At 38.6% G+C, this 19,160-nt stretch overlaps 1 protein-coding gene across 5 annotated transcripts in view; it reads right to left on the reverse strand.

Moving 5' to 3' along the window:
- hth (Meis homeobox homothorax) overlaps positions 1-19,160 on the reverse strand; it is a 396,541-nt gene that overhangs the window by 85,609 nt on the left and 291,772 nt on the right. For all 5 annotated transcript variants that reach the window (XM_087408373.1, XM_087408369.1, XM_087408371.1 and 2 more), the window contains one exon: positions 8,965-9,041. In XM_087408373.1, coding sequence (XP_087264499.1) covers positions 8,965-9,041 — 77 coding nt within the window. The remainder of the gene's footprint in view (positions 1-8,964; positions 9,042-19,160) is intronic.

The following is a 19,160-nucleotide window of genomic DNA, read 5'->3' on the forward strand; positions in this document are numbered from 1 at the left end:
TATCTTTTTTGTATTTCATACATTTTTTTCCTCTTAAATCTGATGACTTAATTCCTATAATAGACAATAGATGCCAACATTTTCCGATACAATCGAAAGTGTCCTTTCTGCCAGTATTAGTGATAATGTCGATCCTTAATAAACATAAAATAAACAGAATTAAGGCAGAGAGAGAGAGAGAGAGAGAATAAGGGTGCTATAATGATGTACGCGTGGAGTCTAATGCAATAAAAATTTGGATCAAATACATCGAGTGGGTCGATGTATTTGATCCAGTCAATCTTGTAAAGTTACTGATCTTTCCTTGTCCCCTTGTCTGTTTATCTTTTCCATTTGCGAGATCAATTTAATACAAATCATAGCATATACACGTCCATTCTCTGCCTATGAACAGATTTTCTTTTTTCAAAGAAAACAGCATAAAAATTATAAAATATTGCATTGTTTATAAAATCACAATAATATATCTTTCTTTACATTTACAACATAGATCTCAACAAGCAAATACATTATACATTTGACAATGAAAATCTTCACTCGATGTCCTCTACAAATTTTCTCTAAAGCTTCGAATACGTTACAGATCGTATTAATATTTCTGTATAATATTTCTATAGCTAATACTCCATGAAGAAAAAAATTGGAAACATTAAGAAATGTTAACGTGATATTCAAACTAGATCTATAAACGTAGTTTTATTGTGAAAATTTAATTGACCAGAAGGTCGACAATCCCAATCTCAAAACTACCATAGTTACAGAATCGTGGAACAAGTTCGCTCCGCCGCAACCGCACCCCCTTTTCTCTCTCTCTCATGATTCTGGTACCCCTTTCTGCCAGAGGTTCTAACCAGGACCAATTTCTCCCTTCCTCGTCGACTATTACAGTATGCCTATCTTGCTCTCGCTTTCAATTTGTCCTCCTTCTCAGACCGGCAGCGCGCGCGGAGCACACAAATGGAAAACGGATTGATTAATCGTAGTAATTACCGATCAGCCCCCGCTAATTAGATATCCGACTCCTACCCACCCCAAGGCCCCCAGAGGGTTTCCTGCTAGCTACAGGAGGCGATGCCGGTAGTATCACCGCATTGAGGGGACTTTCCAAGCCTTCGGCAGAGTCGATGGGAGACGACGAGGGGGCGGATACGTGGCACGAGGATGACTAAATGAGATCATTTGATGAAGTTAGCCAGCGAGCATGAAATAAGCATGCCAAATTTTGTTATTTGTAGTTTTACATTAAGTTATTGTAATTCTAAAGATACACTGCATCTATAATATTATAACACACTTATCGTTTTAAAGAAAGTTTATAAAACACACACACGTTCAGTTAAATTTTATCGATATAACAACGAAATTGAGATGATATAAGATAAAAGTATAATAAAAAGTATAATTTATATGAGTTCTTTTAACACGGATTGATAATACTCAGCGACTGGTTCTGATAATTTTTAAAATTCCAGAGAATAAACAATACTAAGAGCTTACACTCGAGCTTGAAAATTCTAAATATATCAAGAACACCGAGTCTAAGAAGAACTGCAAAGTGATGGAATAACGCGATACGAGCAACAACGGTGACACTGCACACCTTTGACTTATAATCCTTAGTGTCACCTGCCTTCGCTGCGCGCAAACGAAGTATGGCTCTTGATTCACATCGACTGTCATGTTGGAATGCAGAAAAAAAAATTCTTCAAGAAACGTGCCTTTCGATAATACGCCAGATCGAGTAATAACAATTATTCAATTAGCCACAGCAATACATTGACAGAATACTAACTTGATCTAACTTCGAGCGAATTACACAATTCAAAGCCGTCAGAGAATTTATCCTTCAGAACAAATTTATGTTGTAAAAGCACATCATATTTCTTCTTAATTGACACAAATATGCAAATTTTCCGTTTCAATATTTTTTTTTACAACGAATGGAATTATTTACAAGAAATAATATCGAAACATTATCATTTCAATATTTTTTTTGCAATAAATGGAATTATTTACAAGAAATAATCATCGTAATCTTGAGATTTATTGTTGAATTTTTTTTCACCATTGCTGAATATATAAAACGATAACTGCATCATCATTTATCATGATGGCGTGCTTTTTTCTCAATAATCTCATTTGTAAAAAGTTACTCATCTTCTTCAACAAACAATCGAACAATCTATCAATGAACGATCTACCAAAAAATATAGCCGATTTAAAAAAAATACGTAGTTGCTTACTTGAAATGCAAAAAAGTTCTGGATCTCATTTCCGGATACTCTCAATAATTATTTAACAATAAGATCAATAATAGGAAAAAAATGATTGTACTGTTTTCCTATAATCTTTATGATATAATTATAATCTAAAAAAGTGCTTCCATTTCATGAAAACATTGATATGATTCAAATTCTACCATGATAGAATTCATTTTACCGACGAGACACATTGTAAGCTCGTTAATATTAATGATAAATCAATTTTGCATCTTATGTATGTGCACGATACCGTTGTCTCGTGTGCCATGCGGCATCCTCGATCCATAGGGATTATTTACCGCCATGACGAAACGCGTTACCACCTTTACGCGTGCCAATGATTTATCACCCATCGTTCAGTTGCGCTGGCAAAGACCGTTTACAAAACGAGTCATGGCGTTTTCGTGGAATACGCGCACGAGATTAGGTCCGGTCCGGAGCAACACGAGTGACGTTTAACGGCCATTGCCTTTAAAACTGTGACATCCACGCTGTGCAACAATATTTGCAGAACACGGGCCGAAGGTGGGGTGGCCACATCAGGGTAAGGGAATATGCGGGAAGAGAGGGATGGAGGGATATTAACATCCGGTCGCAGGGATTTACGGCCTCATTCGCGTGGCTCCCGGGTCTCGGACGATTTTGTAAAACGAAATGTCTCGTTAGCAAGTCGGTTACAGCCGAATGCATATACACACACATATGACGTACGAAGGGGATGTCGTAGATTTCTCGTGGTTTTACTACGATCTAAATTACCCCCGCGACGTACAGTTATGATGTTAACGATCCGATGGTGAAGAGGAAAAAAATTGAGAGGAAAGAAATCGCCGAGTAGCTATGGCTTGCAGATAAAAGCTTTTTTGTTTTTGTCGCCAAGAGAAGGAAAAATCAATCAGTACTACATACAGTTATTCTCCGATATACGGAGAATAATTTTATTATGTGTTATTCGATGTAGCGATAATAAGATTGTATTATATTAAATTGTAAATTCTATAAAAATAAAAATTGAGAGAGATGACAATTTCGACGAATTAATTCTCGATATCTGAAATAAATTTTGTTATCACACGTTCAACTCATATACGAGTGACAAAATCTTTTTCCTTTCTTTAGATAACTACGAAGCGGTAAATTTTGTCTGATGATTAAGCATCGTTTTAAACGAAAACTTGAATAAAATCGCTTTAAGACTCCGTTAACACCGAAACCCTCTCAAGACTGCGGCGACGCGACGGTACAGCTGTAAGTGATAAAATTATTTCGACCTCTGGTTTTAAATAGAGTAAATCGCATCGGGACATGTAACGAAGAACCGTATCCAAGAGAAACAAAAATGGAACCAGAATGCTTAAGACGTAGAATTATCTGAACGCGCACAGGAAACCGCTTATCACAACGTGGACAGATTCAGAAATCAGAGACAGATTTGGAGATTGTAATTAATCCATACGAAGAAATAGAGTACGAAGAAATATGATCTTCAACGGATGTCAACACAATCCTCATCGCGCAACAAATACAATATAAAAGCGACTGTTTTAATGTTTTTGCAAGAAGACATATTCCGTTGTGCACTGCGTTGATATAATGCGCGAGAAACATTGAGAGAATAAATGAGCTTAGTGATTAAATTATTTAGTCCGAGACTTAAGCAACCTAAATTACGACGTATCTCGCGTGGTATACGCACTGTGCGTATAGCGAAAAACGCATATAGCCATCGCGCGCGGCGTCGACGGAGGAAGCGCCGACGAGACAAACGGCTTGGAGGATAAAATTATTTCGACCACGGATTAAACGAGGTGAATCGTGGGCCGCTACCGTTTGCGGCACACAGCGGTATACATACGAAAGAAAAATATCGTCGAGATTCCGCGAGTAGCAGCTACGAAATAAACGGCCCAGGTGCCAGCTAGAGCCGCCGCGGTTGTAGGAGGAGGATGCGCGACTCGAGGTGGGCGAAAGCTGATAAATAACCTCTGCTTTATTAGCAAGATACACCACGAAGTAGAGAGAGAGAGCGGTTAAATTAGCGAGAATATTAGCACACATTTGCGCCGCTCGCGCGCTGCTGAAATGATGCGCGTGAACATTAGTGCGCGACGCGAAGAACGATGGCTTTGCGGATGTAATGGTTCTCAAACAAGAAAATTAAGTTATTTAGCTATCAAATAAGAAGATGCAATTCTTCTTGAATGAGCAATTATTAATTTAAACGCAGTTTACAATCGCGCTCTACAATGTCAGCATAGTCATTTGAATTATATTATAGGTCTACTTATATCTACCTGCTAATTTTACAATTTAAAGAGGTAGGGACTTGCACGTCATTTTCATCCGTTTCACTTTCCAGCATTTCTAATTGTAATATCTAAGTAATCGTTCGCACATTCTCGCACACACGTGAGTATAGTTTCTTCCCTACGCTGATTCTGTACGTGCGATTTTTAGACGCAAGTTAGATAGAGGTATGTGCACGCTTGTATACATATAAGCCACGGAGAGCTGCACACAGTAACAAGCTGGCAACGGTTCTAACTACTGTCCAGGCTGATATATGTGACGGAAAATTGTGGACGAAGGGTGAAAATGAGAGTGAGAGAGAACGAGAGAAAGCGTCCGGGGGAATGGTCGTTCCTCCTCCTCAACGCACGTAGATGTTTCTCGGCTATTTTATTTACGAATTATTTCATTTGTCCACCGTATGCTAATTAGAGCAGCCATTTCTGAGCCGCCGTCGCCACTATTCTCTATAGTCGTCGTGGTCGTAGGTGCTTTCCCTTGTCCAGCCAACGTTGTGAGACGCGCGCGGGGGCAACGGCTATGCTCTAATTGCATTACGGAAACATGAGTTTCCTCCAGCGAAATATATCGCGAAACTTATCGCGCCGCGAAGAAATTGCCATGCCATGGGCTCACTCGTATGCACTTCGGGCGCAAGTGCAAGCCTCGTAAGCTCCAAAGTCCGTCTACGTCGCGCACCCTTATATACCTGCCCACCCACGTGAATCGTACATCACGACGCGCACTTTCGTCTCGGCATGCAAAAAAAAAAACGCGAGTGCAGGTTTGTCTTCTCTTCATCTATTCCCTTTTTCACTCGAGACGGTTCCTCGTCGTCTCGAAAAGAAGGCCAATACGCGGAGGAAGATCAAAATCGAGCAGCCATTTTGAGCTTTGTTGTAGAAAGAAAGATAGAGTTGGCTGCTGGGAGGAAAAAAATAGTGTTGCAAGAAATGACGTGTGACACGAAATCTCTCTCTCTCTCGAAATCTTAATATAATATGTAGAAAATATCGATATCTTTTTTTCAATATCATTACTCCTTATTGTTATTAAACTGCATAGAAATACTTATGGGCACCATTCATAATGCAATTAATTGAGCCGAAAATAAATTAAAATTTGCTTCCATTCGCGCAGTGAGATTTATAAGAAAATACATTTTCTGACGTAAATTTTGGCAGAAATATCTGAGAAATGCTGACACGTTGAAAAATACCGAATGTAAACAACGAGCTCTTGCCAAATGTTCCAGGTCCACCCCTCTTTTCCGATCGTCGACACAATTAGCACCGTTCGCACGACGACGAAACGTTGCAATTCCGTAATTACCGCGGCTTTGCGTGGGTGTCCAGAAACGCAATGGAAATAAATATAAACGACGCGCAGCGTCGCGCCGCGCGGTTGGCTGCACCGCAGCGTCAACTTCGTGGATCGCTACCGGTAGGTCCTCCTTAAACTTGATTTATGCTCAATTACCGTAATCCTCCGTCCTCGCATCCACCTCGTTCCCGCTTGTTATAAGCCAACGCGAAACGTTCGCGAATGTCGCGACGATTTTATTTATATGCGCCGCAAGCCAACCAGCCACGTCTTTACAGCGGCGCAACAGGAAGAAGAAAAAAAAAGAAAAAAAAATGAAAGAGAGAGAGAGAGAGAGAAAGAGAAAAGTGAAGAAGATGCTTCGCATATTCCGTCGTGTACCGATGTAATTCGTTTCGTATTTTATATCTGGCCACAAGTCGGTCCACCTTTCCCTGCATCCCCCGAATCCCCTCTGCCAATTCCGTCAATGTGTCGAGTATGCACGCTCGCGCTTAATTCATCCCCGTGGAACGACGGCAACCTGGATTATTTCGATCTTCGCTCCCGCTAAAGTTAGCCAAAGAGATTACTGCGGCGCGACATGATTTCATCCACGGGAGACGAGGAGAGAAGAGGCGGTTTGTGATGCGACTAGGTCGTTTAAATATCACGGTAAACAGGGCCCGCAGTAATTCGGATGACGGCGCAGGTGCCACGCGGAAACATCTATCAAGATGGCGAGATTGAGGGTACTGCAAGATTCGGCCCATTCCCCGTTAGGAGAAAGGGCGGAAGGAAGACCAAGGTGGGGTGGATCAACTCGAAGAAACGGGGGATTTCTCTCTCTCTCTCTCTCAGCGGGACAGAAAGGACTAAGCTTTCACAGAACGGCTCTCCACGTCGTCTTAACCCTTTCCAGCTAATACCGGATCGCATGGAATTAACGGTCGCGACGACGATCGTGTCCTCGAAAACCTGTCCTCGAAGTAATGCGGTTGGCTGTCTAATAATTTACGAGTTACAAAAATATCGTGAGAAACTTTATCGAAAAGCGATTGCGTCATCGTGAAAAATAGAAATTGGAGAAATCCGTAGAATATGAAATGCAAGAATGTTACATTATTTTTGCATCTATAGTAATGACTTTTAAACTTATACGCTTGTGTTCTACGGAATCATTCATAAGGTTCAAAAATAACGTGCTTCGTAAGTTCATCAAAAATATAATATCGACGCAAGAAAATATAGATCATCATAAGTTACGTATCTACAGTTTTATTTTTCTCCTTTTAGATAATAATTTATCTGCAGAGAATTAAAATACACTTTGCCGTGTAATAATTTACAAACAACACCCAAAATATCACAATTAATTGCTTGAACGTTTGTCAACAAATAACTGTTAGGCAAAGTAAAATAAGGACTTGAGAAGGAAACTATTCTATTATGGTAAGCGGAACAATATCTCGGAATAATTAACTTGGATGTCGTTGCATAAGTAATACATGTAAGGCGTAAGCAATACATGAAAGTCTACGCAAAATAAAAAGTGTATGCTAAATTTATTATTAAGAAACGTAATTTGCACGTACCAATTTGATTTATTAACAATTACCACTACGATATATGCTAAATTTCGTAGCAATTTTTTGTTTTTTTTTTCTTTGTCTTTTTTTACTTGTCTATTTTTAACTATCTGTACGAATATTTTATGATTTACACTCCGTATCTCTGTTCGTATCCATCACGATACCTACGGATTGCCTGTGTTAAACGATTTGCGGACCATAAATATGCGCTCCAATCGTTAATGTAATTGCCAGTGCAATCGTGTCGCAACTTATGGGTCACATCCTGCAGCGACGTCTTCACGAAATGTCTTCGAATGCGAATGGTTCTACCTACTGCTTGTGAGTCATCGAAATGTTGGACATCTCCATAACAAGTTATACATTATACTACCTTCGTAAAAATTAAGATAATTAGAATGCTCAAAGATAACAGCAATAAAGATGTGTATACAATATACATAAAAAAAAGTAAAGATGCAATGTATTAAAATATCAATTCTATTAGCCTTTTAAAATCTAAATACAAGTTATTACGGATTTATATTAGTCTTTTAAAATAACTAACATATTATCTTAATAATTCTTGTTAATTTTATAAAAATTCTGTCTTTCTATATTAAAACACGGTTAAATAACGGATTCTGGAAATCCCAACAAATACAAAATTCGTTCATCGAGATTATATAACTGTCGTAATACTGCGCTACATAACAATGACGCACGCGTCAGAGCAAATGTAAACCGAAGTCACGAAACTACAGTTACAATTACAATCAGAGCTTCCTTGAGGTTATGGAAAAACACAAATTACGGAAATCAGTTCGCCTGTTTGACTCGCTGACACGCATACCGCCTACCGTCGCCGTTTGTACTCGCGTGATTGGCGCGCTGAAATAATCAGCTCGTTGCAACGTCAACGTGCAATCGCTGGAGCCGAGCCCCGCTCGTGCACGCCTCGTTCCGTTTGATGTACGGGCGTAATTTCAGGGTGTCTGGAATTCGCATATGACACGTGCGACGTGCCGTATGATTCGACGCCCGTTCGCCGCTCTCATGCCCGCCGGTCTAGAAAAAGTTTCTCTCGCTTGGCACGCATGCAGCGAGCTTTCGATCGTCGTCGCTTAGGAAGATTCGATATCATGATCGAGAGATAAAAGACAGATAAAAGATAAATTTGTTTACATTTGCGAATATGCAAAAATCTGAATAATCTCTACAAAATTCCCGCTTGCCATGTATATTTGGTAACGAATGTTTGAAATGAAGTGAGTACATTTCAAATTCTAGAGCAATGTAGTTTTCATTCTGTAATATATTCTAAATTTATATAATGAATTTTTTCAATCGCTTTAATATTAAAGTTGGGAAAGACAATCACAAATTAAAAAATTCGCGTATATTAAATTATTGAAAAAATAAAAACTTTCAATTGATTTCTTCATGAAATTTTTCTTCATAAAAATAATATTCAATTTTCTGGCGCCTGACAATTATAACTATGCGTGGTAAATGTAAAATGTAAGAGATAACGTACTCACCAATTATTAACTTGAAGAATCGTCAACCCCGTGTCCTGAGCCAACTGTTTTTTCTGGTCTTCCGAGGGATATGGATGCTGTAAACAGAAAAAGTAAATCTGCTCAATTAGCAATGAAATTGAGTATAAACGATCTCGCATACTCAAGTAACCATTAATACGACGGAAGTAAAAAACTCAGGTACCAATTAGCGCGAAATTGCCGGCAAAAATTGCAATTATTTCATATTAGTACAGAACAGTTGCGTTGAGCGTAATAATTAGCGGACATAAAATACAAGGGTAAATAAAAGAATTTCCTTTTTCTCACTCTCACTCTACCGTCACTTTGCTGTTTCGCATCTCGCCGACGAACGTGTGGCGGCTTTTTAAATAATTTATCAAGTGATTTATTGCACACTACGATAAATATATAGAATACACAATGCGCCGCGTGCGCTGACTTTTATCTGCTTGATGACCCACGCATTGCGCTGTATCGTCTAAATGCACCTGCGAAATATTATTTATTGCTGGTCAACAAAATTAAAAAAAAAAACAAGCATAGAAAGAGGAACAAGAGGAGGCGGTGAAAGAGACAGCAGAGTGCGGGCAAAAAGTTCCTTTTATATATCGCGCGTTCCGACGACCGCTTTTTATCGCGCGATTGCATCGATGCAGATGTACTTGGCTATGCCAAAATGATGGGCCAAGCACGACACGCTCCTACGTATTGTTCCTCTTTCCTAAAAGAGGAACTATACGAAAGAACACCGAAGAAATGCAAGGATGCTGACGTAGTACAAAAGACTTTTTTAATTTTTGAAATCTTATGTTGTTTTTATATATTAATTGAATCAAATTTGTAATTTATTTTGTATTTTTGCGCATCAATTTCCGCGCCTGACTCCTGTTGCCCTTTTTCTCATTATTGTATTGTTTTGAACGTTGAGAAGTCGTTATTATTAATTTTTATTTTTTATATTTGTATATTATTGTAAAATAAATTATTGAAAGAGATAAAACTGTTTATTTAGATAAAAAATGTTAAAATTAAATTAAACCAATAATAGTACGCAAAAATAATTGCAGTATCCTATACGTATAGGTACACACCGCGCGCACACATATATATACATGTATATAAAAATTACTTTTCTGTATCATTAAATTTTTAATATCTCGTACCTATCGTATGAAATTTAGACAGGTAAATTATAATTGTTTCCGTTTGCCAAATATTCCATGTATTCAATGTTGTGCTATGTAAGCCTATATAAATTTACATGCAGAGTTTTAGACGAGTTTTCTTTCAGAAAAGATACTACACGTAATCGCAGAAAGAATAGAATCTTTCCGACATTATTACGCATTCAATCCTATGCTAAGCTTTTAAAGGATGTATGACACGCACATGCAACGTTGCGCATCTGCATTCTACGTTAAGCTCGCAATACCTTTGTTTTCGCATATTAACTTTCGTTAGAGTTTAAATTTTTTTTTTATGTAACATATCGGCAATCGCATTAAATAATCGTCATAATAAAATCAAATTAATTAATTCGCTAGTATTAATTTTAATAAGCAATCACATACTTTTTTTAGTCTAAAAAACATCTTTGTTTTATAATTAGAGAAGAACAGAGAAATAGTAAACATTTACTTAAACGGGATAAAATTTTTGCGGTTGAAATTGAATAGTACTTATAGAAAAGCATAAAAAAAATGTGCACGCGATGTATGGAAAACAGGCACCACTCGATTACGTTATATCTAATAAGACGTATTAATATTGCGGATACATCTCAATTTTAATCTCGTATTAATCGCAATTATGAAATTAGACGAATGTAATCGTCAGAAGTAAACAGTCCGCCGACAGTTGCATTCCCATTGGAGACGTTTCTTCCGAAAACTATCCGCGACACGCGAGGGACACGTAAGTTAATTTTGCAATGTAGAAGAAAATTGAAAAAAATGTCATCTACCTTCTATTAAAAAATACTTTAGCATTGGTTTTATTGCTTTACATTTAACTTCCAAGATACAATTACAAAACATATTCAAAGGTATAATCGCATTTATCGTAGACCCCCTATGATACATTTACATATATAAAATTCAATATATTCATAAAATTAACGTTATGCAGTTTACGCAACCGACGATGCTCGTTCTGTGCCAAGTTATTGACTGTACGAAAGGATCCGAGTACGCATAAAAGCCAGCGGCTGCATCACAAGCGAACAAACCGCATTATATTTTTACATAATTAGCACGTGACGCCCGCGATATTACATCCTCTCTCCCTTTCGCTCTCGATCGTTACTTTTTACCGAAGCTTGCGGTATTTTTGGATACTGCCGCAGCCCACAAATCCATCCCCCAAGCCCCTCCTCAACCGACGCTGTATCATGTTTCTTGGAGGCGAGCCACGGTATATACATACATCAGAAGCGTGGCTCCGTTCCTCACCCGCCATCCCCGGTGCACCCCATTGTGCGCCGGTGTATATCCGATCCGAGCGATTCTTATCCTAATTAAATCGGCTGAGCGTATTGTCTGGGCGTAGAGTTTCCATCGGATCTCCGTGGATATCTAACGCCGCGTATAAAGCCGCGTTGAGCGGAGGATTGAGACGATGGCGCGGGCGCGGAGTCTCCGAGAGTATCGTAACGATCCAACGGGAATCGATGCACGCTAAATTGCAGATTCAAACGACACGATCAACGTACATATATGGTAATATCGGCGATAGGCCGATTGGTAAGATGTGCGAATTTCATTTGATTATCGAAATTCAAATCAACTTACTGTATACATAGATGTATGTATATCTCATTGTCAGTTAATTTCCCCTTATTTTCCGTATAGTGATACAAATGATTAAATGTTAATATATTTCGCAAGAATTTATATCGATACGAATCGTAAATACCTAGGTGCAAAGTATGCATTATTTTTAACAAACATGTACACAATGTAATTTGAATGTCATTAAATTTGTATTATAAATGTGATGAAACAATCATGTATCTTACACTCATCGATCAACTCTCATCGATATTAAATAATCTCTGAGTCAGAAATATACAACATTTCATAAAGCGATACCACAGTTTCTCTTTACGGTTCGACCTTCTCCAGAGATAAGTTGCTCGTAGGTTCGTTGGTGTATGCATAAAACAATCAAGATAATTGTCGAAGCTATGTGGGGACTGCCTGCTTTCCACCCTCCATACAATTCGAGATAGCTGCTGCAAACGAAGGAGGAAGCAATGCTTGAGGAAGGGAGATGGAAAGCAGAAGCTATCCAATTACATTGAAAACAATAGTCTTAAGTGCTCGTGGCGGTCCGTTCTAGGCTACTCTCGATCCTGTAATGTTGATGCTTTTCCACGATGGTTTCTCGCTCTAGACAGCGTTACATTGTCGTGGCGACGCGTACGTTTGATTTCAAACAAAAGATTTTTATTCCATCCACTACGTGATAACATACTTTTCGCTCTTATTTCTCAAAGTCTTTTCATCATATTATTGAATATTCATAATACAAATGTTTATTTACGTTTAATATTTATATGCAAAACTGTTCAATACATTATTTATTTTCAATATCCTGTTAAATAATACGTATATGTATATATATATATATATATATATATATATATATATGTGTGTGTGTGTGTGTGTGTGTACTACATATATTTTAAAATTTACGGTCATCATAGTGGCATCGATGATAAAATCGATTGTTTCTATCCCGTTTGGTTCTATCCCTTCATCGAATACAAATCCAAGACGAAAACGAGAGAAGAAGGAAAGATAGAATGAAATGCGCCACGTTGCAACAGCACGATTCAGTGGCCAAACAAGCGATAAAATGAAAATGAGCGGTAAAAAGACAATATGAAAACCATTTGGGTTTTCCCGAGGGTTGGGGCAAGAACGAGCGAGGCGGAAGCGGGGCTAAGTGTGTAAATGAGTCCGTAGTTTAGCCCGATTGCCTCTAGACGACCCCTTTCCGCGGTGCGCAAACCTCATCCACGGCTCGCTACCCTGATAGCAGCACCAGTATAGCTGAAATAACCGTAGTCTTCCTGAGGAGCAAACTGCTCCCTAAGACAATTCTCGAGACAATGAGATCGTTCGTAGCCCGAATTCAAATCAGTACAAATAGACGATGGATTAAATGTCTATATTAGATGCGGAGCCGTTTCTTAAATTGATAGCTGCTCCGGACCATTTTCCAGGACCATTTTCGAAATTATTCAATTACTAAATTGAATAACGTATCTAAACCTATCGATATAACACAAAATTGACCTATTCATTCGCAATAATTTACAAACTGTATATCAGCCAAATTTTATAATACTCATTCGCGTTTAAGAAGTTATATAAAATAAAAATAATAATACAAATCTGCATACACATTTTGTTACAACATAATTAATTCTATTTCTTTATGATGTAAGAGTATACATGTTACAATTGACCTAATTTCATGAGCGAGAGCATAACAGACGTTTAATCACGTATCAAAAGGATAGACGCTGTTACAGGAGCTCTTTCAGCATCCTATTCGCGCACTGATCCGTAATTTTACTCGCAACGTTCCCGCGAGCGTGACAATTTGCTGGCGCATCGATTCGATGACGGGAACCGCGCGCGTGCTGCGTCAGGTCGTCGATGTTGGGACGGGTGGATGGATGCACATTGAAGCTCTTCCTGGCTTGGCCTGGCCTGGCCTGGCCTGGCCTCGTGTCTCTTCGTGTCCTTCGTAGCTCCGGGATGTTACCCCACCCCGTGATAACCGGGGCTCTCAGTGCCGAATGACACGTCGATGACGACCGCTGCTGACTCCGGCTAACGAGCGGGGCGTTGAGGGCGTGGGAGCCACCAGAGATCGCGCCTCGTCATCACGCGCCTCCAAGTCCCCTCTTCCGCCTTGCGTCCAGAGAGAATTCATGTCGAGAGGATGAGGTCACAAAGTCCGAAGAGGTCACTACGGGTGGCTACATCGATTTCACGTCACCCCGATCATCGGATCGTGCGGATCGACCGACTGAAGCAAGAGAGAATCGAGTAGAATCCTTCGTGACTGACGAACTGATAACGAAGGATAAACGCGATGAAATAAATGACGGTGCTCGAGATGCGGATTCATCTTTGTCAGAATTTAAAACTGTCTAGATGAGAACTACACTTAGGCAGAAGCATCGATTTCCAAGTCGAAGTAAAACGGAAATGTCTTTGCTCCCACGATGACTTCACGTGTAATTACAACGGTAGGAGTCAGCCAATTGTCACGAGTAAATTTCGCGCTGGAATTGCTCCGACCGGTTGAATTGATGGGAGGGAAAGCGGGAAGCTCTTTGGCGATGTGAAAATGAGGAGGAGAAAATGGCGGATGAGCGAGAGGGGCGGATATAAAATAGACGATGTCAGCGCGTCACTCATCCGTAATACCTTCATTCCGTTTGTCTCTCTCTCTCTCTCTCTCTCTCTTTCTCTGTTGGTAGAGAGCATATACATATATATATATATATATAAAAGATCTTTCCATGAACGGACACAACTTCGTTATCGCCTCAGAGTTTATTCAATTTCGGCGTTAAAATCCTCTAATGTGCCATTATTGCTTCGAGGGGATACGACAACCTCGCGAAGCGGTAATGGCTTGCTGCATGTTAAAAGAATTTGAACGAAATTCTGTTGTAAGACGTAAGACTAGCTTGACATTGTGGTTGATTGATAAGGATAATGAAAACAGTCTGTATAATAGTCCGACAAAAAACATTTTAACGTACTCTTATTGTCAGAAAGTATTTGTATTGTTTTATACATGTTTTATACATGTTATAAGCATGTCACACACAAGTATACGCATATATGTAAAACAATATTTTTCCTCGTTCTGATATTTTACTTTTATTAAAAAATTGTGTGCTATAATATTTTCATAATACAAAGTTGTAAGTTATATATTTCATCAATACAACTACTTTCTGTCTATATAGTGTGTCCGATAAATACACCTAATATTCGAATAAAAAAATGAATGAAAATATCCATTCGATTACACTTTTTTTTATCAAGAAACGAATAAATACTTTTTCATTCCATTTCTTGAATGATTACAAATATTTTCGTTTTCACACTTATTTCTACTCTGTATTATCTGCACATAGTCTACAAGTCTGTGAAAGAAAACAGAAACTTGTAAAAACAATGAAATCAGCAGAGGAATCCTCCATCATTGATGCTAGATGGCAGGCTAATGATACAACACGGTATATAGCTAAACAAATTGAGGAAAATAATGTCATTTCAAATTTATTGTCATCATATGTTTTCAATGACGACTTTTGTGAAATTATATGTCATATCAAATAGATAAAAATTTATTGCTTTCTAAAATATTTTCCAAAATTTCTAAGTTTTCCTCAAATTTGACGACAAAGATAAATAATTCATTTTTTTAACTTAAAATCATTAAAGTTATAATTAATGAGTAATGATTGCTTGCTGCAGCTTTCTTTTTTCAGTTAATATTTTGTTTAAATACTTTAAATAAATATGAATATTTGTTAAATAATTAAATAATATTTCTGTGAATAAATATTTTTGAAAATCCAAAATTCTAAATGAACATATGATTATATTTTTTTAATGTGAAAATTTTGAAATAAACGTAATTCGTAGTTCAATTACAAATTTTTGTATTCATCGGACACGCTATTTCTGTCGTATTAAATTTTAATTTTTCCTTGATATATTAAAAAGATCGATTTTCAATATTCATACATATTAGTATAGAAATTTCTGTTGTGACACAACTACGAGCTTATACAAAAACAAAATAAACAGAAAAGATTAAATTTTTAAAATATTATATTTTTAACAGATAGAGCAAAAATTCGATTATCTATCTGCATCATGAGATTATACGATCGATTGCTATCCAAAATTTCTCACGTGACAGAGTATTATAAATATAGATGCTTCGCAAATATCCTTTGTACAGTTACATGAAATATGAAATATAATAAAATGTATAAAGATATACGTATGGACGCGCCTGCAGCTATACGCGCATACTCGAACGATACCAGATAAGCCATACCCAAAGATGGTATGCTGCTCTGATGCTGACTCGTGGTAGAGCGCTAACCACACGGCAATGAGAGAACTCGACAAACGTGGAGTTCCATCTGCCAGATAGACATCATTTCTCGACTTGCTTCGTCATCGCGACAGAGTTTTCAATATGCAGCCGCTTATGTCCTTCAGATTCGCTTACTACTAACGACTGGAATGTTTTACTTCCGCATCGCTTTCATTAAAATATTGTTGTGTAAGTATATATATATATTTATGTACATGTAAATGTTTCCCATATAAATGTTTTCCCATACAAAATAAAAGATTTTCTAATTATATTTAAATAATAAATATACTTGGAGAGTATAAATAAATTGAGTATATTAAATACGTAGAGATCCTTTAAATTTAAATTAAATTAGAATTGCAGTCTTATATATGTAGGAATTTGTATTGTTTTCCTCATTCGCCCTATAAAATAAATAAACTGATAACATGCAACAAATATTGCACTTCAAATGTTGAAGCGGTTCAAAGTGCCAAAAATACTGACAACAAGCAGTAAATCAATATCATTGAGCGATGGCATTTTTCATGGCAATCACCGATACAAGGCTCAAGGACAGCCCCGAAGGTAGCTTACCCGAATACGAAGCTCTCGGGAATCCATGGACGATTCCGCTGGTCGTTCTCTGGAAATCGATGCTGACGAGCGAATTGGTACGGCGACCTGCGGGGCGTGGTCGAGCCGAGTCTCTGTGACACGGCCACCTCAATCACCGTGCGACGCCCAAACCTGTCATTATCACGCGACCCTGTCTACCGTAGGGTCTACGCGAACGCATACACACAACTAACGCCGAGGGCACATACGTGAACGTGCGTTGAGTTGGACGCACGATCAAACTGCGTGATCCAACGGATCACAAGGAACACGCGTCAAGGGCGCCAGACGTAGAGCCGAGGGGTTGCAGACTCGTTGATCACCTCCTTGTCGCAGTACGTGGACACACCCCCGTCATTGTGTCCTTCGAGGTAACGCGGCGTTGGAGAAGGCGGATCTTTCCTTCACAGGAAGGTTCAATCGTTCGCAGGTCCGACGATCATTGACCCCGGCTAGTGACCCAACTTTTTTTTGTCTCTCAATTTCATTGATTAGGCCTCGCTTTCGCCTGCTGCAAGCATCGTATGCTACTCGCGACCCCGTGAACTCAACTGATTGAACCGTACTAATGAAACGGTTGCTTGTAATCTTGGCCTAATCTCACGTGAGATAGTTATATATAGTTTTTAACTTCAATAATATGGTTGACTTTTGCCGAAATCTTGATGAAACTCACTCATGACACAACTTGTATATATATTTTACATTCTGCCATATTTCAATATCTTAATTACAAAAACAGGACTTTACGACAAAAGTCCAAGACGAGAGCTCAGAAGGATATTAAATTAGCTGCATATTCGTGCCACTTGATAAAATTAGTAAGATTATGAGCGTCCTTCTCTGCCCCTCCCCTCCCCCCCCCCTCTCTCTCTCTCTCTCTCGCTGGCTTCAAATGCAAACGCTGCTATTCCCAACGTCGTCGATCGCTATTATTACCATTCCCGTCTCTTCGCAGTCAATGTTTGAAGACCGTATCGAATTCTCGCCGTTAATGAGAGGAGGCGGGCGGAATTATTGACAAGAATCCAGCTCGCTCGAATCCCACCCTCTCTCCCACCCAACGTGCCGCACGTCAATCGGTACCAAGCACGCCTCGTGACTTGTGGGAATCGGGATAATTATAACGTTTCCGCTGAGTTTCGATACGGGGAGGGAGGGGCGAGCGTAATGGTGGAACCTCCTCCTCTTTCTAAGGGCCCCTCAGGCGGCAATTCTACGCTCACGCTCGCACCGCTACCCAGCAATCATCCCCAGTCAGTCTTTCAGTCAGTTCTGTTGCTATTTAATTATCCATTTAAAGCGTGTAATCTTCTCCTACGCGGCATCAATTCACTCGTGCCGGTCATCTCCCGATGAGGAACAACGAGAACGATGATGACGTCTGATCGTGAAGGTCTGAGGAAGGCACAATTTTGAGATATGTGGCAATGCCATATAATAAAAATGCATAAGATATAGAAGATCCTTTATCTTAATCGCGAATAAGATATTATATATACATAGTTATTAACGTTCCTTCAATTTCGTTTCAAATAAATGATTATCTATACCATATCAAAAATAGTATTCATCATAATATGAAGAAAATTTATCCTTACACATTCATAACTAATACAAAAAATAAAATGCAAAATTATTATGCGATCAAAAATAAATAATAAATCGTTAAGAATAAAATAATCATATATTTCATTCTAATTTAACATAGTAAGATGTGTTTTGCTCAAACTGACAAGGATAAGATCGTAGGCGAGCGCAATAGAAAAGGTTGAATTTAAATAGCTACAGAAAAGCGTGGGAGTATATCGTATATATACGCCGCGCCGGTCCGGCCGAGACGCAAATGGTCAACCTCATCGTTACCGATATCGGTAACAAGGATACGCCTCGCATGGAAGATCATTTTCTTCCAAAGTTTACTATCTTTGGAATGGTTTGCACTTTTGAAGAAAAAACACGATGCAAGAATTAGAATCATAAAGAATTGAAAAGAACCTTTTGGAACGGTTGAAAATGTGTTATCAATGCAAGCATTGTTCGGAGATGATAAATTATATGCTTATAAACGTAGTTTGTCCAAAAAAATAGAATTATCAATAAATGTTGGCAACACTCACGTTCCATTATTTATTTACATTTTCCTTAATATTTCACAAAGCTGCATGCTTCTGTTAAAAAAGTAACGTAGTAAGTATGTGAATTGTCGCACAATTGCCCCTCTGTCATTTGAACGGGACATAGCTCCATCCGAAGAACACGTTTCCAGATCGTCTTCTTTCCTTACCCTTCGCTGGCGCGCAGAGGCGTATAAGCGAAATAGCTGTTAGGTGATATTGGGGTACGGCATGTTGCGAGGGCATCGATATATATTTCTCCTCGTCGTATCTCGTCGTTCTTACCCATCTAAGAACGTAGGTGCTCTGCTACTCACGCTCATAGGTGGA

Source organism: Acromyrmex echinatior, chromosome 8, assembly GCF_024713525.1.
Source record: "Acromyrmex echinatior isolate Ae372 chromosome 8, ASM2471352v2, whole genome shotgun sequence".
In the NCBI taxonomy this organism is placed as follows: domain Eukaryota; kingdom Metazoa; phylum Arthropoda; class Insecta; order Hymenoptera; family Formicidae; genus Acromyrmex; species Acromyrmex echinatior.